At 39.6% G+C, this 17295-nt stretch overlaps 1 protein-coding gene and 1 long non-coding RNA gene across 6 annotated transcripts in view; one reads left to right on the plus strand and one right to left on the minus strand.

Moving 5' to 3' along the window:
• Positions 1-17295, minus strand: part of Pi4k2b (phosphatidylinositol 4-kinase type 2 beta) — a 39276-nt gene that overhangs the window by 5019 nt on the left and 16962 nt on the right. For all 3 annotated transcript variants that reach the window (XR_016537409.1, XM_090343753.1, XM_090343754.1), the window contains exons 6-9: positions 16906-16970; positions 14952-15051; positions 9834-9967; positions 7926-7985 (exon numbers count right to left, since the gene is read on the minus strand). Coding sequence is in view for 2 of the 3 variants with exons in the window: in XM_090343753.1 (XP_090199879.1) it covers positions 7926-7985; positions 9834-9967; positions 14952-15051; positions 16906-16970 (359 nt within the window). In the remaining variant the exon portion in view is untranslated. The remainder of the gene's footprint in view (positions 1-7925; positions 7986-9833; positions 9968-14951; positions 15052-16905; positions 16971-17295) is intronic.
• LOC150055916 (uncharacterized) lies at positions 2050-7944 on the plus strand. 3 transcript variants are annotated; one of them, XR_016537412.1, is made up of 4 exons: positions 2050-2135; positions 2665-2779; positions 5199-5300; positions 7859-7944. It is a non-coding gene; the product is annotated as an uncharacterized LOC150055916 (long non-coding RNA). The 3 variants fall into 3 exon arrangements; XR_016537410.1 differs by having other exon boundaries at positions 7818-7937; XR_016537411.1 differs by lacking the exon at positions 2665-2779 and having other exon boundaries at positions 2053-2135; positions 7818-7937.

The following is a 17295-nucleotide window of genomic DNA, read 5'->3' on the forward strand; positions in this document are numbered from 1 at the left end:
TTCCACATTATTCAGATTAAATTTATAATTCATTTATCTTTTTTTCTGGTATAGTGGAAAATTCTTTTTATTATGTACTTTAGACATATGACTACTGAGTATTTGTAAATGATCTAATACTCATATGCTATGGATTTCACTGGCTCTGATAGACTAATAATGCTAAGCAGGAAAAGTTTCCACATAAAGCCAAAGTAAACGTAAACCTCTTAATACTCTGAATAGTAGAAATTAGATGAGTCAGATCCTAGATTTCAAGCACTCAACATTATCAGAGAAATAAATCACTACAAGCAACAGTGATTAGATTGTATTTATTATTTCGGATGCGCTTTAGGTTTTCTTAAAAAATTCTTTGGGATAACTACATCTCAATAAAAAGAAAAAAAGTGTCATTTGTTTCTCATATCATGAACATAAAATGTAGACCAACATAGCTAAGGAATTAAATGTTCTGGTGTTTCCTCTTTAAGTTAAAAAAAATTTGATTCTAAAGTTGATAGTCTAAACAAGCCTGAGTTAACAGTTAATATTTTCCTGACTCTAAAAACAATACATGGTTGTAGCACAGAATCTCAAAGACAGAAAAATAAAGGAAAGTGAATCAGTAGGACTGAGAATGTGGCTTAGTAATAGAACACTTGCCTAGCATGCATGATTCCTCAGTACTACATAAACAGAAAAGGCCAGGAGTGGCACTGTGGCTCAAGTGGTAGAGTGCTAGCCTTCAGCAAAAGAAAACTCAAGGACAGTGTGCCTAGTCCTGAGTTCAAGCCCCAGCACTGGCAAAAAAAGTGAATCAGTCTATGAGATTATTCACTTTCAAATAGTTATACAATAACAAAAACCACAGTTAATTCTAATCTATCCTGATCATAAACATTTCTTTGGACTTTGGAAGACACCTGATAATCTAGCACTCATGTAAAGAAACATTGGTGGAGTAAGCATGTGCTGTACTGGAGAGAAAAGGAACTGAAAACCCATGTGAGCTCTGAAAAAACTCAGACTAGAAACACAGCCACAGGAGCAAGTACCCACAATTTAATAATTCCATCCCTTCCTTTAACAACTCACATACTGATTTACTGCTTAGTGGATATACAAATTTCTTAGCATACATTTAACTCTAGAAAAGTATTAACTTAAAAAACAGAATAAGGCAAACACTGGAGACAAGATAAAATAGCAGAATCTTTCACAGATGCCACACCTGATAAGCTTGACAGGAATGACTCAGATGTGGCAAAGGCAGGTAGATGACTTAAAACCGTGGGCTTCTATATTTCTTTAGTTTACCGAGCCACAACTTTTAGTTGGCTGAATTATTGTACTGATATATGAAACCACATATTCTCCTTTATAGTTAGTGTATGTTGCTTCTCACTGGTAATTTACTCAACATGCTGATTTAAAAAACCAAAGTTCTGCACGATATCAATGGCACATGCCTGTAAATCCTATCTTCTCAGGAGGCTGAGATATAAGGATCATGGTTCAAAGGCAATGAGGGCAGGAAAGACTCATATCTGCAACTAACCACTAAAAAAACAGAAGTTAAGCTGTGGTTTAAATGGTAGCACATCACCCTTGAGCGTACAAGCTCAAGTGTGTCCAGGTCCTGAGTTCAAGCTCTAGACACACACACACAGACACATTAAATGAATATATAAAAATAAACAAAATAAAACAAAAAGTTCTAAGTAAACTGTACCATGGGTACATTCCCAGGAATCCAGTGGAAGTCAGAATGGCCTAGGTGACAGGAGGGGCCCAAGATGACTGAGCTGCTCTCCAGAGGAAGAAGAAAGGTAACCATGAAGAGTGCAGGTGCCAGGCACCAATGGGAAACAGGAAGTTGCTAAACTGAGGCAAGTGGCAAATGGCAAGAGCACAGATGCCCTGCATGGAGGCAGTTTGCCTCAGGCCCTGTTAGCCAGACTGGAAGCATTCCCAGAGACAAGTCATGGGATTTTTACATCACAAAAGGTAAGATGAAGCTGGGTGAGGGAGGCTCATCCCTGTAATCTTAGCTACTTAGGTGGATGAGATCTGAGGACTGTGGTTCAAAGCCAACTGGGGCAGGAAAGTCCAAAGCTATGAGACTCTTCTCTCCAATTAACCACAAGAAAACTGTAAGTGGCGCTTCGGCTCAAGGGGTAGCACTAGTCTTGAGCTGAATTGCTCATGGACAGCACCCAGACTCAGAGTTTAAGTCCCCAGACCAATTTAAAAAAAAGGGGGAGGGGGGCAAGAGTTTGGCCTAGTGTAGAGTGTTTGGCTAACATGGAGGAAGACCCGAGTTCCAATCCTCAGTACCACATACATTGAAAAAGTGGTGCTATGGCTCAGGTGGTAGAGAGCTAGCCTTGAGAAAGCCCAAGGACAGGGTTCAGGCTCTCAGTTCAAGCCCCAGGACTGGCAAAAAAAAAAAAAAATTAGATTCATTTTTAGGAGACTGCTTTCAATTTGTGCTACATGAAACAGAATTTAGGACCTGTGCTCTACCACTGCACCAGATCCTTAGTCCTGTATTTGGAAGGACAGGTAGGGATATCACTTAGAACTCAACTATAAACCCAGTAAGGAGATGGTAAGGGCCCCAGGCAGAGGCAATGCCTAAATGCTGCAAGTGCCCAGCTGAGACAGGCCTCTTACTCACAGACGCAACCTGTTACTCAAGACCTCTGGGCATAGCTGCTTCCTCCACAAATGCAGAGAATCCTGTGGAGCTGTTGGGAGGATAAACAGTAGCGAGCACAGGCCAAGCACTCAGGAGGTACTCAAGTGGATACTTCATTTCTTTCACATTAATTACTGAATCTGAAAATGAGCTTCGAGGCTTAACCACTGTGTGTGCATAAACTAGTTAATTAGTCCTGCCCCCCCTTTTTTTAGATTATGTGGAAAACAGACTTCTGACTTGCCATATGTGCAAAGTATATTGGACATATTTTCAGAACCAGGTTTATAAATAGACACAGGTAGAACGAAACACTAATTTTATTCAATCTGTTTGTACCCCACTGCCACTTACAATGAGACTCAAAATGACGTTTATTTTTATCATGAATATCAACAGTCCACATTTCTGTGTGAACAATTAGAGCCAGTCACTGTTCACTACAAGCCAGTGCCAAAGGCTTGTCCTCACCAATCACCAAGCTGATGGAGCTTGGGGGAGAGGAGTTAAAAGATATTTATAGGGGCTGGGAGTTTGGCCTAGTGCCTGCCCACCATGCATAAAGTCCTGGATTCAATTCCTTGGTACCACATACACAGAATGAGTCAGAAGTGGTGTTATGGCTCAAGTGGTAAAGCACTAGCCTTGAGAAAGCTCAAGGACAGGCCCTGAGTTCAAGCCCCAGGACTGGCAAATATATATATATATATATATATGTGCATATACATATATGTATATTTATATTTATAAAAGAAATGACACTTTCACTCAACTAAAACTAGCTGAGGGTGGGAGGGAGTGGGGGGATCACATCTATAATTCTAACTACTCAGGAGGCTGAGATCTGAGGATTGTGGTTCAAAGTCAGCCCAGGCACTAAAGTTTATGATACTTTTTTATCGCCAATTAACCACCAGAAACCCAGAAGTGGTGCTGTAACCTTGAGCTAAAGAGCTCAGGGGCAGTGCCCAGCCAGGACCAGAGTTCAAGCCCCAGGACCAACAAAAAAATAAATTCAGCTAAAACCAGAGAATTATTATACAATCAGGTATATATAATCCAGGTACATTATTCTTTTAGGTTATCGGGATGCTCAAAATCAAATTAAAAATAGAAAACAAAGCTAAAAGATATAGCCAAAATATAATTTTCTTTCTTTGCATTCAGATCTTGACCTTATCATTTTTTATTATTTGCATTTTCATAAAACCTAAACTCCTCTGTAAATGAGACAGTTATGAATAAATGCACAGAAGACAGCAGATACCCACCTGTACCTCTGCATCTAACCTCAGAGTAGACTGACCCACACCTTCTTGTGGACATAGTTTTAAATTTAACTTTAAATCCCTCATGCACTAACTTTAATCCACAAAATGTTTATAGTATTTAGTTACTTAAAATAAGATTCCATAGAGAATTATCCCCTTACTCACCACAGTTCCAGTGACCTACAGTCAACCTGGGTTTGAAAATCATGTAAATGGAAAAAACCCAAGCATAAACAATTCATAAGTTTCAGATTGTTTTTAGTATGTTTATTGTTAAAAGTGCTCTATTGCCATTAATCAAATTTTTACCACAGGTTTATTTTTTAGGGAAAAGCACAGCAGGGTTTGGGCTACATGAAGTTCTAGGAATCCACTCATACCAGCAAAGAATAACAAACCATAATGGGTCTTTAGGAGCAAGGAAAGTCCTGAACCTGAATCACAAGTCAGGCAAAGGCTAAACGGGGACTTAGAAAGGCAATATTGTAGCATAATTATAATCACTGACCATCTAACCACTTTCACGCCCCAAACAGGCACCCAGCTAGGATCCCTGGATTGGGTCTCCTCACCTGAAAGGCAAATTACACCACTGTCCAGCTGCTGCTCTTTCTCCAGTTCTTCACCTCTTGGATTAGGGATCTCTTTACTAAGATATAAATTTTATCTCCCTTATATCCAAAATGAATAAATTCAGGGAACACAGGGGAAAAAAAGCCAGGACACGGTTTCCTCTCTAAATATTTGTAACCCTTCTTTTATTTCTGGGATTAGTCCTGGAATTAGAAATTAGTGTCTGTGCTCTACCGCTCAAGCCATGTCTCCAGGTACAACTTTTTTTTTGCTACCAGTTCCAGGGCTTGAACTCAGGGCCTGAACACTGTCCTTGGGCTTTTTGAAGGCTAGAGCTCTACCACTTGAGCTATAGTCACGTTTCTGGCTTTTCTTATATATGTGGTACTGAGGAAGTGAACCCAGGTTTTTGCATGCTATGCAAGCATTCTACCACAAGACCAAACTCCTGGACCTTCAACTCTTTTTTAATGCTAAACTCTTAACTCCTCTAGTCCTTTCCATGTGGAATATACAGTTCTAGCCTACTAGTTGTCTATAAATATGAGATAAATGAATATCTGATTTAATTATTAGGTAGCTATTTGCTACCTAATACCAGTAGCATACAGCCACATTAATTTAGAAGTGACTGAAAGCCAATGTTTATAGTATTCTATTTTTGTTTCAAGCTTTCCTTTTGGAATAGAGTTGAAAAGATGTCATCCATGAGTCAGCTTGGCCTGAAAATCCACAGCACTACACCTAATTCTTTGTATCACTAATTAGAGGAGGTAAGCAAGGAGGAGCATGGGTAAGAGGACCAAGTTATAATTATATACTTCCACCACACTCAATTGGTGTTCAATCCTAGTGACATGTTTATTTATGAGTGCTCTAGCAAAACCAAACATGTTCTGCAGGGAAAATAATCTACTGGCAGCAGAACTTGGTTTTGAAGTGCCCAAGAAAACTGGATTTAAGGAAGAAAAAGGCAGTAAAATAATCATCATGGGGGTCAGAAGTTTGGCCTAGTGGCCTAGCATGCACAAAGCCCCAGGTTCGATTCCTCGGTACCACATACATGGAAAAAAGCCAAGAGTGGTACTGAGGCTCAGGTGATAGAGCTCTAGCCTTGAGAAAGTCCAAGGACAGTGCTCAGGCCCTGAGGCTCAAGTCCAAGTCCAGGACTGGCAAAAAAAAAAAAGTCATCATGACAGGGGTGAAGATACTGAGTGTGTGGTTGGTAGGTGAATGCTCACCTAGCACAGGTTCCACATCCAGGATACTTAGGGAGGAAACAACTAGCTACATAGTAAGGTCAAAAAGAAGAGGCAAAACAAATCAAAACGGCATGGAGATTCCACCTCACCCAGGTTAGAATGGCCATTTTCAAGAAATCCAATATCAACAGATGCTGGCGTAGATGTGTCCAAAAGGGAATGCTGCTACACTGTTGGTGGGTGTAAAGTTGTTCAACCACCCTGGAAAGCAGTATGGTAATCCTCAAAAGATTAAACATAAGAGCTCCTCTATAACCCAGCAACCCCACTCCTTGGCATTTACCCAAATGTCCAGAAACATGGACATACTAAAGCTATTAGCACAATCATGTTCATTACTGCATTGTTTACCATAGCTAAGATAGAGAATCAATCTAGATGTCCCTCAATGGATGAATGGATCAAGAAAATGTCATATTTATACACAATGGAATTCTATGCAGCCATCAGAAAGAATGACATCGTCCCATGTGTAAGGAATTGGAAAGACTTGGAAAAAATCTTAAGTGAAGTAGGCCAAACCCAAAGAAACGTAGGCTCAGCCAGGTGTGGTGGCTCATGCCTGTAATCCTAGCTACTCAGGAGGCTGAGATCTGAGGATCAAAGTTCAAAGCCAGCCTGGGCACAAAAAGACTTGAGACTCTTATCTCCAATGGTTAAAATAAGAATGCATTAGACATATTGTAATTTAGTTCATACTGGAAAAGAAACAGGACATTGGTTGGTTTGTATGTGCTTCAAAATCTGAGCAATCTTTTTGAGTTAGACATAGCTTGCTTTTTTTTTTTTTTTTTAAATGGGTCATGGCGCTTCAACTCTGGGCCTGGGCACTGTCTCTGGGCTCTTCAGCTCAAGGCTACCGCCCTACCCCTAGAGCCAAACCCCACTTCCTGTTTTCTAGCGATTAACTGGAAATACGATTAACTGGGGATACGAGTCTCACAAATGTTCTTTAGTGCCCAGGCTGGCTTTAAACCACCATCCTCAGATCACAGCCTCCTGAGCAGCTAGAATTACAGGTATACTTCACTGCATCCGGCAGCTTTTTTTCTATTTTGTTTTAATTTGTGAAGGTATTTTTCTTCCCTTCATGAACTTTAGGTACACATAACTTATGTCATTAATTATGGTCTTTTATGCCTAGTTTGTAAAATTGTAAATAAAATGCACAGAGTTTGCATTTGAAAATAATAAAGCAGTTGCTGAATACAAACATGGAAAAAAAACTACATAGGTTGAGGATTTCCCTCGCCAAGGATCACATTAGCTCAAAAGCTATGTGCACATGGCTATGTAGGATGATGCTAAGTGAAATGAACTCCAGGATATGGAAAGTGGTTTATCTTTGTGGTTGTTGTTTTTAATGTACTATATGAAGTTATCTCTCTCTCTCTCTTTTTTCCTTTTCCCTTTTGGTTTACCCCATGTCTGACTTTGGTACCTAATGTACAGTATGTATATATATATATGTATATATACGTGTATGTATATATACATATATATACATATATACGTGTATATATATATACATGTATATTTGTTTACTCAAATTAGGGAAGGGAAAAGGAAAAATAAGATGAGGAAACAAAGGACAAAGGATGAACTAATGTAACAGCAATATTCACAATATGTTAGAAATCAACTTTACAGGGGCCGGAGTTTGGCCTAGTGGTAGAGTGCTTGCCTAGCATGCACGAAGATCCAGGTTCAATTCCTCAGTACCACATACATAGAAAAAAGCTGGAAGTGGTGCTGAGGCTCAAGTGGTAGAGCTCTAGCCTTGAGAAAGTCCAAGGACAGTGCCCAGGCCCTGAGCTCAAGCCCAGGTCTGGGAAAAAAAAAAAAAGAAATCAACTTTACAGCCTGGGAGGGGGTGGAGGGAAAGGGTAACAATGTTCAATAAGTAATGTACATACTACCTTACGAATATAACTATAACCTCTGTGCATCAACCTGACAATAAAAAAAAAAGAGGAGGTAAGGTAGTATTTAAATCAACTTCATTTCTAATCATCAGAACTATTTCAGATCAGCACAATGGTCAGTGTTATGTCTTCCATCTATCACAGTGGAAAGGAAAGTTGGTGCTATCTCATGAGACTTTTCTTCATGAACAAGATCATCAAAATGACCTACCTGGCCCCGCATCACAGACATCTGACTTTCAAATGTGGCTTTGTCAAATCCTTTGTCAGTCTATTATGGAAAGGAGAAGAAATGTTAATATAAATTCCCAAATAAAAATCTTTAAAACAGCTATGGAATTTAAAATCAAGTTAATTTTTACCATAGCCAGTAAGACCATTAAAAAATGTTCTTAATGATTAAAAAAAAAAGAGACAGAGCTTTTTCCTGATGTATTTCTGGTAAATACCCAATTTTCTTCAGAAAATAGTTCTTTTTTCTTTTTCTTTTTTTTTTTTTGGTGGGAGGGAGTGATTGTAATGGGGTTTGAACTCAGCTAGTCTTAAGACTAGCTAGGAAGGTATTCTACCACTGAGCCATACCTACAGCACCAGGAAAGATTTAAGATGACTTTCTAGTTGATGAGTTTTGGCTTTTCAGAATTAAATCATGTCAGGTCACGAAATACACTGTAATTCAAGGGTCACTTTATAAAAATTCAAAAATATAACCCCTCCATTTTTATATTGCAAGCTATGAAGAAAAGCTGCTCTTAAAAGACTTCATTTTGAGGGGCTGGGAATGTGGCCTAGTGGTAGAGTATTTGTCTAGCATCCATGAAGCCCTGGGTTTCATTCTTGAGTACTACATAAACAGAAAAAACCAGAATTGGGGCTGTGGCTCAGGTGGTAGAGTGCTAGCCTTGAGCAAAAGAAGGTGAGGGACAGTGCCCAAGCCTTGTGTTAAAGCCCCAGGACTGGCACAAAAAAAAATTCATTCAAAACTTAACATTTTAAAAAGCAGTATGTAGACAGTACAAAGTGCTTTATTTTTATTTGTTTGAATGCAGGAGAGTAGGCTATCAGAATTAAATTGTTACTATAAGACAGACAAGTACATTCTCCATTTAGGCAATGAACTTGACCCCCCCCCATTTTTTTAAAGCATTAATTTCATCAAAGTAAAATGATAAAAACAAGCCAGATGCTGGTGGCTCATGCCTGCAATCCTAGCTATTTAGGAGGCTGAGATCCAAGGCTGGTAGTTCAAAGTCAGACTGGGCAGGAAAGTCTTCATAAGACTCATCTCCAATTAACCACCAGAAAACGAGAAGTGGTGCTGTGGCTCAAAGTGGTAGAGCACTAGCCTTGAACAAGAAGAGCTCAGGGACAGCACCTAGGTCCCAAGCTCCAGCTCCATGACCAACTAGAAAAAAAAAAAAAGATAAAATAGTGCTGTTGGGTTGTAAGTTTTAGGTTGGCTTGGTGCTTTTTCATTATTTGGGGGGGGGGGTCCACGGGGCTTGAATTCAGCCTGGGTGCTGTCCCTGAGCTCTTCAGCTCTAGGCTACGGTCCTACCCTTGAGCCAAGCCCCATTTCCTGTTTTCTAGAGGTTAACTGGAGATAAGAGTCTCAGGTCCTTTTGTGCCTGGGCTGGCTTTGATGCTTTGATCCTCAGATCCTCAGATCCTCAGCCTCCTGAGTAGCTAGGATAATAGGTGTGAGCCACCACACCCAGCTTGGTGCCTTTTTATTAACTGAATACTTGAGTATCTGAAATTCATGTGTTAAAATCTCATTGCCAATGTTATGGTAGTTAAACATGAGGTCTTCAGGATGTAAGGTCATGAAGGTAGACCTCTCATAATGGGATTTGCCTTTATACAAAGACGACAGAGAACTTGAACTGTTAGCCTCTATAAGTGTGAGAAATGCTTATTATTGTATAAACACCCAGTTGTTTACAAGTGGCAGTCTGATCTACAGTACATGAGGCCTATTCAAAATTTAATGCTGGAGTTGGTGCAGCTTAGGGGCCAAGTGCTTCCTTAGGGAGCACAAAGCCCTCAATTTAATCCTTTGCACCACAAAACAAAAATAAACAAGCAAATGACCCTTCCAAGTGTGATACTTATTTACCTTAAAAAGTTCATAAAGATCTTCACACAAATCTTGCACAAAGTTCATGTCAGAAATATAGGGCAGAATCAAGTTTCTTATTTCTTCAGAAAAAGGAACTTTGGCTTGAGGAAGCCAAGCCCAGTAAAACGGATCTAATAGAAAAGACCAAACAAACCAGAACACATTCTCTTAATCAAGGGCAGAAAATGGTAAATATATATAGGGTCACATTTATCTTGTTTTGTTTTGTTTTTCTACTAATCCTCAGGCAGCCCCCCCAAAAGTGAAAGAAGTTATCAGATGACGATAAACTATCCTTTGCACCTGAAATTACTCAACTCAGGTTCCAATTCAGATTGATAAAGCACAGGAAGAACTGGTTGTTTCTGAATGGTAGCTGGTAAAGAATAAGATCTTGATAATAAATCTATGTCAAATTGCCCTTTCCTGGAAACGGTACTTTAGTCTCTTTGGTTTTGAGTTTAAAGGCTGATGGGTACCTGTCACTTCTTCAAGCCCCAGGCTGAATGCCATGGATGAGGCTCCCTGTAACACAGCAACATCCTTAGGAACTGAAGATGTTCTAGAGTTTTTATAAGTTGGTGGCTTTAAGAGATAAAGGATCATGGCTGCCAGATGCCAGTGGCTCACACCTGTAATCCTAGGTATTCTGGAAGCTGAGATCTAAGAATCACAGTTGAAGCCAGCCTGGACAGAAAAGTCCCTGTGAGACTCTTATCTCCAATTAACTATTCCAAAACTAGAAGTGGTAGAGTGCCAGCCTTGACCAAAGAGCTCAGGGACAACATCCAGGTCCTAAATTCAAGCCCTATAACCAGATTTAAAAAAAAAAATCATTGTAGTGGGCTATGGATGTCAAGCACTTATCTAGCATATATGAGGCCCTGTGTTCAAATCTTAAAAGAAAACTTCATTGCTGAGCTAATTCTTGTTCTCCCCTAGAGGCACCATAAAATTCACATTTACTAAAATGAGAACAATTTGTACAATAGTGAAATCTTCTAGAGACAGTATATAGGCAGATTCCAGAATCCCAGTTGAGTGAATTCTATTACTCAGAAAGTCTTGAAGAAATGTGCCCTTGAAACAATTCCTTATCTTTTCTCTTCTATTTACCCTTTTGCATGCAGGGGGAGCTAGGCCATACATCCTGAACAAAGCACTTCTTCTGGCCCACATCTCTTTGAAGAGTTGAGAAACTTTTTTTTTTTTTTGCCCATGACTACTAGATACTTAGAGCATCATTATAGGACATCTCAACTTACCCATATAGGCACATGGTCATGGAGAGTCAATAAGAAGCATGTGTCAGTTCTGTCATGTACCAAATAATTTTGAAAGCCTTATATAACAGCCCATGGACCATACATTTCCCACTCCTGGTCCAGTTTCCTTTCTGCCTTTCCCTGAGCAATTTTATAAAGGAAAGTTGTCATCCTTTATTCACCTCAACTTCGAATCCCTAGCCCTTCAACTTTTACTTCCCCTATCCACTTGTTTCTCTAAGCTCCCCAGAACCTCCCATGGCCCATTTGTAGTCCCCACACTATTTACCAGCCCTTCAGTGAGCACTGTGTCTTTTAGTTCCTGTATGAAATTCCCTCCACTTGTGGCTTGGCAACAACTCTCTCCAAAATTCACCTTCTGTCCTGTGAGCTGCTCCTCTCTTGTGCTGCCTTTTCCTTCCCCTTTCAATGTCATTGTTCCCTGCATTCTTCTTTCCCTCATTAAGCATTCATGGCATGTTTATAGAGTACTTGTGTTCCTGGCATGGTATTAGGCTACCATGTTTATTCTCCTTGAGTTTCCTGGGTGATAGCAAATAGCACCATAGCTTCTGCTTCCAAGACAACCATGTAAATACCACATTCTCTTTTAGCGCTAGATCCTTAATTTCCAACTGTATATTTGGTAAAAATTCCCAGGTATCCTATAGGCAACTTGGATTTAAAACTTTTTAAAGTGCAATTTTCATACAAGCTCCAAATGATTTTAGGGAAATATAAATTGGAAGCAATATGTCATATCGCTTCCAAAGACAGGAAAAGCAAAAAAGAACAAATTAAAATTCACAGTAAGTGGAACTGAGTAAAAATAGCAGAATAAGCTCAAACATTTCTATACTTTATTGAGACTTAAACTATAGAGACACCTTTTAAAAGACTCAGATTGGGCTTGACAAATTCAGTTAGATGTTGTTTTAAAGAAAATTATGGAGGTTAAAAATAGAAGCATAGGAGCCAGGAGCATGGCCTAGTGGTAGCATGATTGCCTAGCAAGCACAAAGACTTAGGTTTGATTCCTCAGTACCACATACATAGAAAAAGCTGGAAGAGGCCCTGTGGCTCAGGTGGTAGAGTGCTAGCCTTGAGAGAGCCCAGGGACAGTGCTGAGACCCTGAGTTCAAGCCCCAGGACCGGCACAAAAAAATTTTTTTTATATAGAAGTATAGAATAATATCAGGAAACAAAAAGCAAGGAGGTACTGCCATATTACAACAGACAAAATAAGAAAAGCAAAAAATATCCAGAGAAATAAGGTATATTTGATTAAAAACAAAAAATTACTAGACAGGTAAAATCCTGGAAAATAACATTATCTCCCCCCACCCCCGCACACACACAAAAAGCAAGAAGCAACTGATAAAATCGGTCACTATCAAGGAAGCTGTGAATGAGAACATTGCAGAGGATCATAGTTCAAGGCCAGCCTGGGTAGAAAAGTTCTCAAGACTCATTCTCAACCCATAACACAAACCTGTCACCCCCTGTTACATAAGAGGCTGAGATTAGGAGGATCATGGTGTAAGTAAATGCAGCCCAGGCAGAAAAGTCCTTGGAACTCCATATTCACAGAAGGTACAGGATGTGGTGGTATGTGCCTGTATCCTCAGCAACAACTGAAGTTCTAAAGTAGATGGATTAGGGGCCAAAAGCATGGCATAGTGGTAAAGTGTTTGCTTAGCATGGATGAAGCCTTGGGTTCCATTCCTTGGTACCACATACATAGAAAAAAACTGCAAGTGGTGCTGTGGCTCAAATGGTAGCCTTGAGAAAGCTCAAAGACAATGCCTAGGTCCTAAGTACAAGCCCCAGGACTGCCCCCCCCCCAAAAAAAAGCAGATGAATTAAAGCTTAGGATAAGCTATCCTATCTCATCTCCAATTAACTATCAGAAAATCAGAAGTGGTGCTGTGGCTCAAGTGGTAGAGCTATAGCCTTGAGCTAAAGAGCTCAGAGACAGTGCCCAGGCCCAAAGTTCAAGCCCCATGACCAAAAAAAAAAAAAAAAAAAAAAAATCACCAAAAAATTCTAACAAACTATAAAACAATGGACACAGGCCACATTCACAGATTAAACTGTAATATGCTGAAAAAATAGGAATAATGGACACTTAATGCCAACAAACACAGTTTAAAGAGAACAACTACTTTAGATGTTTTTTGGGAGTGGGGAAGGCAATAGTGGGACTTGAATTTAAAGCCTAGGCACTATCCCTTAATCCCTTCAATGAAGTCTGCCTTCTACTGCAGTAAGCCACACTTCCTTTGTGTGGGGGGGGGGGAATAGGGGATTAATAGAAAATAAAAAGTTTCATGGGCTTTCCTGCCCAGGCTGGCTTTTAGCCATAATTCTCAGATCTCAACCTCCTGAATAGTTAGGATTATAGGCATGATTCACCTGCATTTAACTTTTAAAATCAAATAAAACACTTTCTAAATTACTCCTATCAGAAAGAAGCTTGGGGGCATGCTCAAAGGGCAGAACACTCAACTTTCAAACATGAGGTTCCTGAGCTCAATTCCTAGTACTGAAAAAAAAAAAGAAAATCAGAAAATATGAATATGAAAAATGGAACAAGAGAATGGTATCATTGCATCTGTGGTATAGCCAAAGTAATATTCAGAGGAAATTATGTGCCTACTCAGCATTCAGAGTTACAATGTGGTTCTTTCATGCCTTCTGTCCCCACAGAGATATGCATTAAAGGCATATCTCCCAGGCTCTGTAAGTGGAACTTATAGAAGGTGGGGCCTAATGGAAGGATGCTATGTCAATGCTGGCATGCATGTGACGGGGCCAATGGGCCTTTGTATTTTACTGTCTTTTTCCTGCACTTCCTAGTTGTAATAGCTGAGCAGCTAATATGCCATACTGTGTTGCCATAGCTCTAAAGCAACAGGATAGGTAATACAAATGGAAATCTCTGACAATGTAAACCAAAATAAACCTTTTCTTTCATTAAGTTGATTTCTTAAGGCTTGCTGTATATTTTCTACATCTTGAGCCAATTTCATATCTATTATCAGCCACAGCAAAACACTGCTCACTAAATTTGTAAGTGAATACAATCCTAAACATGAGCATTCAGCTCTACCAAAACATTAACATAGGCAATTTTATGTTACATATACTTTAAAAATTACAAACATAATTGGATGGGGAACGGGGGAAAACAAGATGAGGGGTGAGGGTGGGGGGGAGGGAAATGGGGACCAAGACATGTGAAAGGGTATCAATGTATGGGAATTAATGCACCATCTATCTGGCAAATACCATGTAACCCTTCCATTAATTAAAACAAAAAAATATATGGAAAAAAATTACAAACATACAAGCTGGCTCAGGTGATTGAGGCTTGTAACCCTAATTACTCAGGAGCCTGAGATCTGAGAGCTACAGTTTGAAGGCAGTCTATGTAACAAAGTCTATTAGACTCTTATCTTCAATTAACCATATGTTCCTCCCTGCCCCACAAAACAACTTAGAAGTGAAGGTGTGGTTCAAGAGGTGGAGAGCTAACCTGAACAAAATAGTGCCCTAGGCCAAGTTCATTCCCCAATATCAGTACCAAAAAACAAACAAAACCTTTAATTTACCAAATGCATTGGCCAAGGCTGATAGGAGGGCAAAAATCAAACGAAACACAATCATTCAAAATTAAGCAAACAATACACAGTAATTCCTGATTTCCATGTGCAATATTGAACTGAGCAATACTGAATAATGGATGGTGCTCAATTAGCTCTCTTCTGCTATTTTAGAGTCTGTAACTTCTGTTCCCTTTCCATTGGGAACAGGAGTAATTACAGCATAGAAGGTTCTAAATACTCACATGCCCTCCATTCATCAGGATGTTTAAAAGGAAATGCAAGACCATTATCAATTGCAGCTATTTTAATAAGCAGCTCTTTATCATCAATCCAGTTTGCTTCCTAAAGAGGAGAAAAATGTCTGTTGATAAAAGAATCTATATAAATTATCATCAAGGACAAATTATTTTGAATAATTTCTGAGGTGTAAGGATATATACTCTCTCCAAAACTCATAAAAATGAAAGTTTTCACCCAGGAAAGGAGAAGGCTATCTAAACAAACAGAACTCTTTTTTTTTTCTTTGTCAGTCCTGGGCTTGGGCTCAGGGCTTGAGCATTGTCCCTGGATTTTCTCAAGGCTAGGGCTCTACCACTTGAGCCACAGCACCACTTCTGGCTTTTTGCTACGTATGTGGTACTGAGGAATCGAACCTGGGTCTTCATGCATGCTGGGCAAGCACTCTACCACTAGGCCAAACTCCCAGCCCAAACAACTCTTTTTAAACAAAAAACTGACTCATGGCTGAGCACTGGTCAGCACTGGTCTGCAATCCTAGCTAGTCAGGAGGCTGAGATTTGGGGATCTTAGTTCAAGGTCAGCTAGGGCAGGGAAGTTTGAAAGTTTGTGAGACTCTTATCTCCAATTAACCATCAGAAAACCAGAAGTGGCACTATGGCTAGCTTTGAGCAAAAGAGTTCAGGGACAGTACCCCAGCATTGAGTTCAAGCCCCATGATTGCCTCAGCAATATCATTTTTCCTTCTCTGTAAAGCTTGAAAATACTATGATTTTAAAATATATTATCTTAGATGATTCATTGCTACATTCAACATTTATAGTTTTCTATCATTATTACTTTATTTTTAAATTAAAAGATTTTATTGAGCCGGGTGCGGTGGTTCACGTCTGTAATCTTAGCTACTCAGTAGGATGAGACCTAAGGATCAAGGTTCAAAGCTAGCCCGGCACTAAAGAACGTGAGACTCTTATCTCCAATTAATCACTAGAAACCTAGGAAATAGGGCTCTGGCTCAATGGGTAGGATAGTAGCCTTGAGCTGAAGAGCTCAAGGAAAACACCCAGGCCCAGAGGTAGGGCTGTAGCCTTGAGCTGAGGAGCTCAGGGGCAGTGCCCAGGCCTAGAGTTCAAGTCCCATGACCCACCAGAAAAAACAAAAAGGAGAAGTAAGAAGTAGAAGTAAGGGCACAGTGGCTTATGTCTGTAATCCTAACTGCTCGGGAGGCTGAGATCTGAGGATCTTGATTCAAAGCCAACCTGGGCACTAAAGCACTAAAGTCAGTGAGATTCTCCTCTCCAATTAAACACTAGGGAAAAAAAAACGGAAGTGGCACTGTGGCTCAAGGGGTAGGGCAGCAGCTTTGAGCTGAAGAGCTCAAGGATAGCACCCAGGCCCAGAGTTCACATGCCATTACCAACAACAACAACAAAAAAAGGAGTAGAAGTAGAGGTGGTAACAACATCCAACAAGAAATGTACTCACCACCTTACATATGTAACTAACCTCTCTGTACATCACCCTTACAGTAAAATTAAATTTAATAAAAAAGGAGAAATACTCTTTTGTTGTTTTTTGTTTGTTTAATAGAGCTGACTCACAAATGAAACAAACACATCTTCCATTGTATTAGGCAATACTGCTTTATTTGATACCAAAAATATTCAGAAGAAGCTGAATTAATAATATGTAAATATGTCACCCAGAATGCCAGAAGCCGTCTTCACATAAAAGCAAGGTCAAGTTCTCTCAGCTAAACTCTGAGAGAACTGCCTAATACAAACTGAGAAGAAAGCTGATGGAGATGGTAAAATGGAAGGTAGACATGCAGTGTGAACAAGGACAATGAGGAAGACAATGAGGCTAAGAGACCAACATCTACACGGAGGACATGATGAGCAAAAACTTCACTATGGAAAATTTTATTCCATTTTACTTGGTTAATGAAAATTTCCTTACCTGCCCGTTTTCTTTTCCGCATTTCTCCTTTTCATATCTGACTAACCAGTTGTCATTTCCCCTGTCTTTTAAAAAGAAACAAAAAAAATCTATGAATTATATTTCTGGATATTATAGTACACTATCAAGGGGAAAGATCTAGTCATCTTTATTGTTATTATTAGTATTTTTTTTTTTTTTTTGGTGCCAGTCCTGGGGCTTAAGCTAGGGGGATGGTCACTGTCCCTGAGCTTTTTTTTTTTTTGCTAAAGGCTGGCACTCTATCACTTGAGCTCTACTTCTAGTTTTGGAAATTACTTGAACTTTCAAGTCTGGGCTGGCTTTGAGCCATAATCCTCAGATCTCAGTCTCCTGCACAGCTAGGATCACAGTGTGAAATATCAATACCTC

Source organism: Megascapheus bottae, chromosome 13 (assembly GCF_031878675.1).
Source record: "Megascapheus bottae isolate mThoBot1 chromosome 13, mThoBot2.hap1, whole genome shotgun sequence".
In the NCBI taxonomy this organism is placed as follows: domain Eukaryota; kingdom Metazoa; phylum Chordata; class Mammalia; order Rodentia; family Geomyidae; genus Megascapheus; species Megascapheus bottae.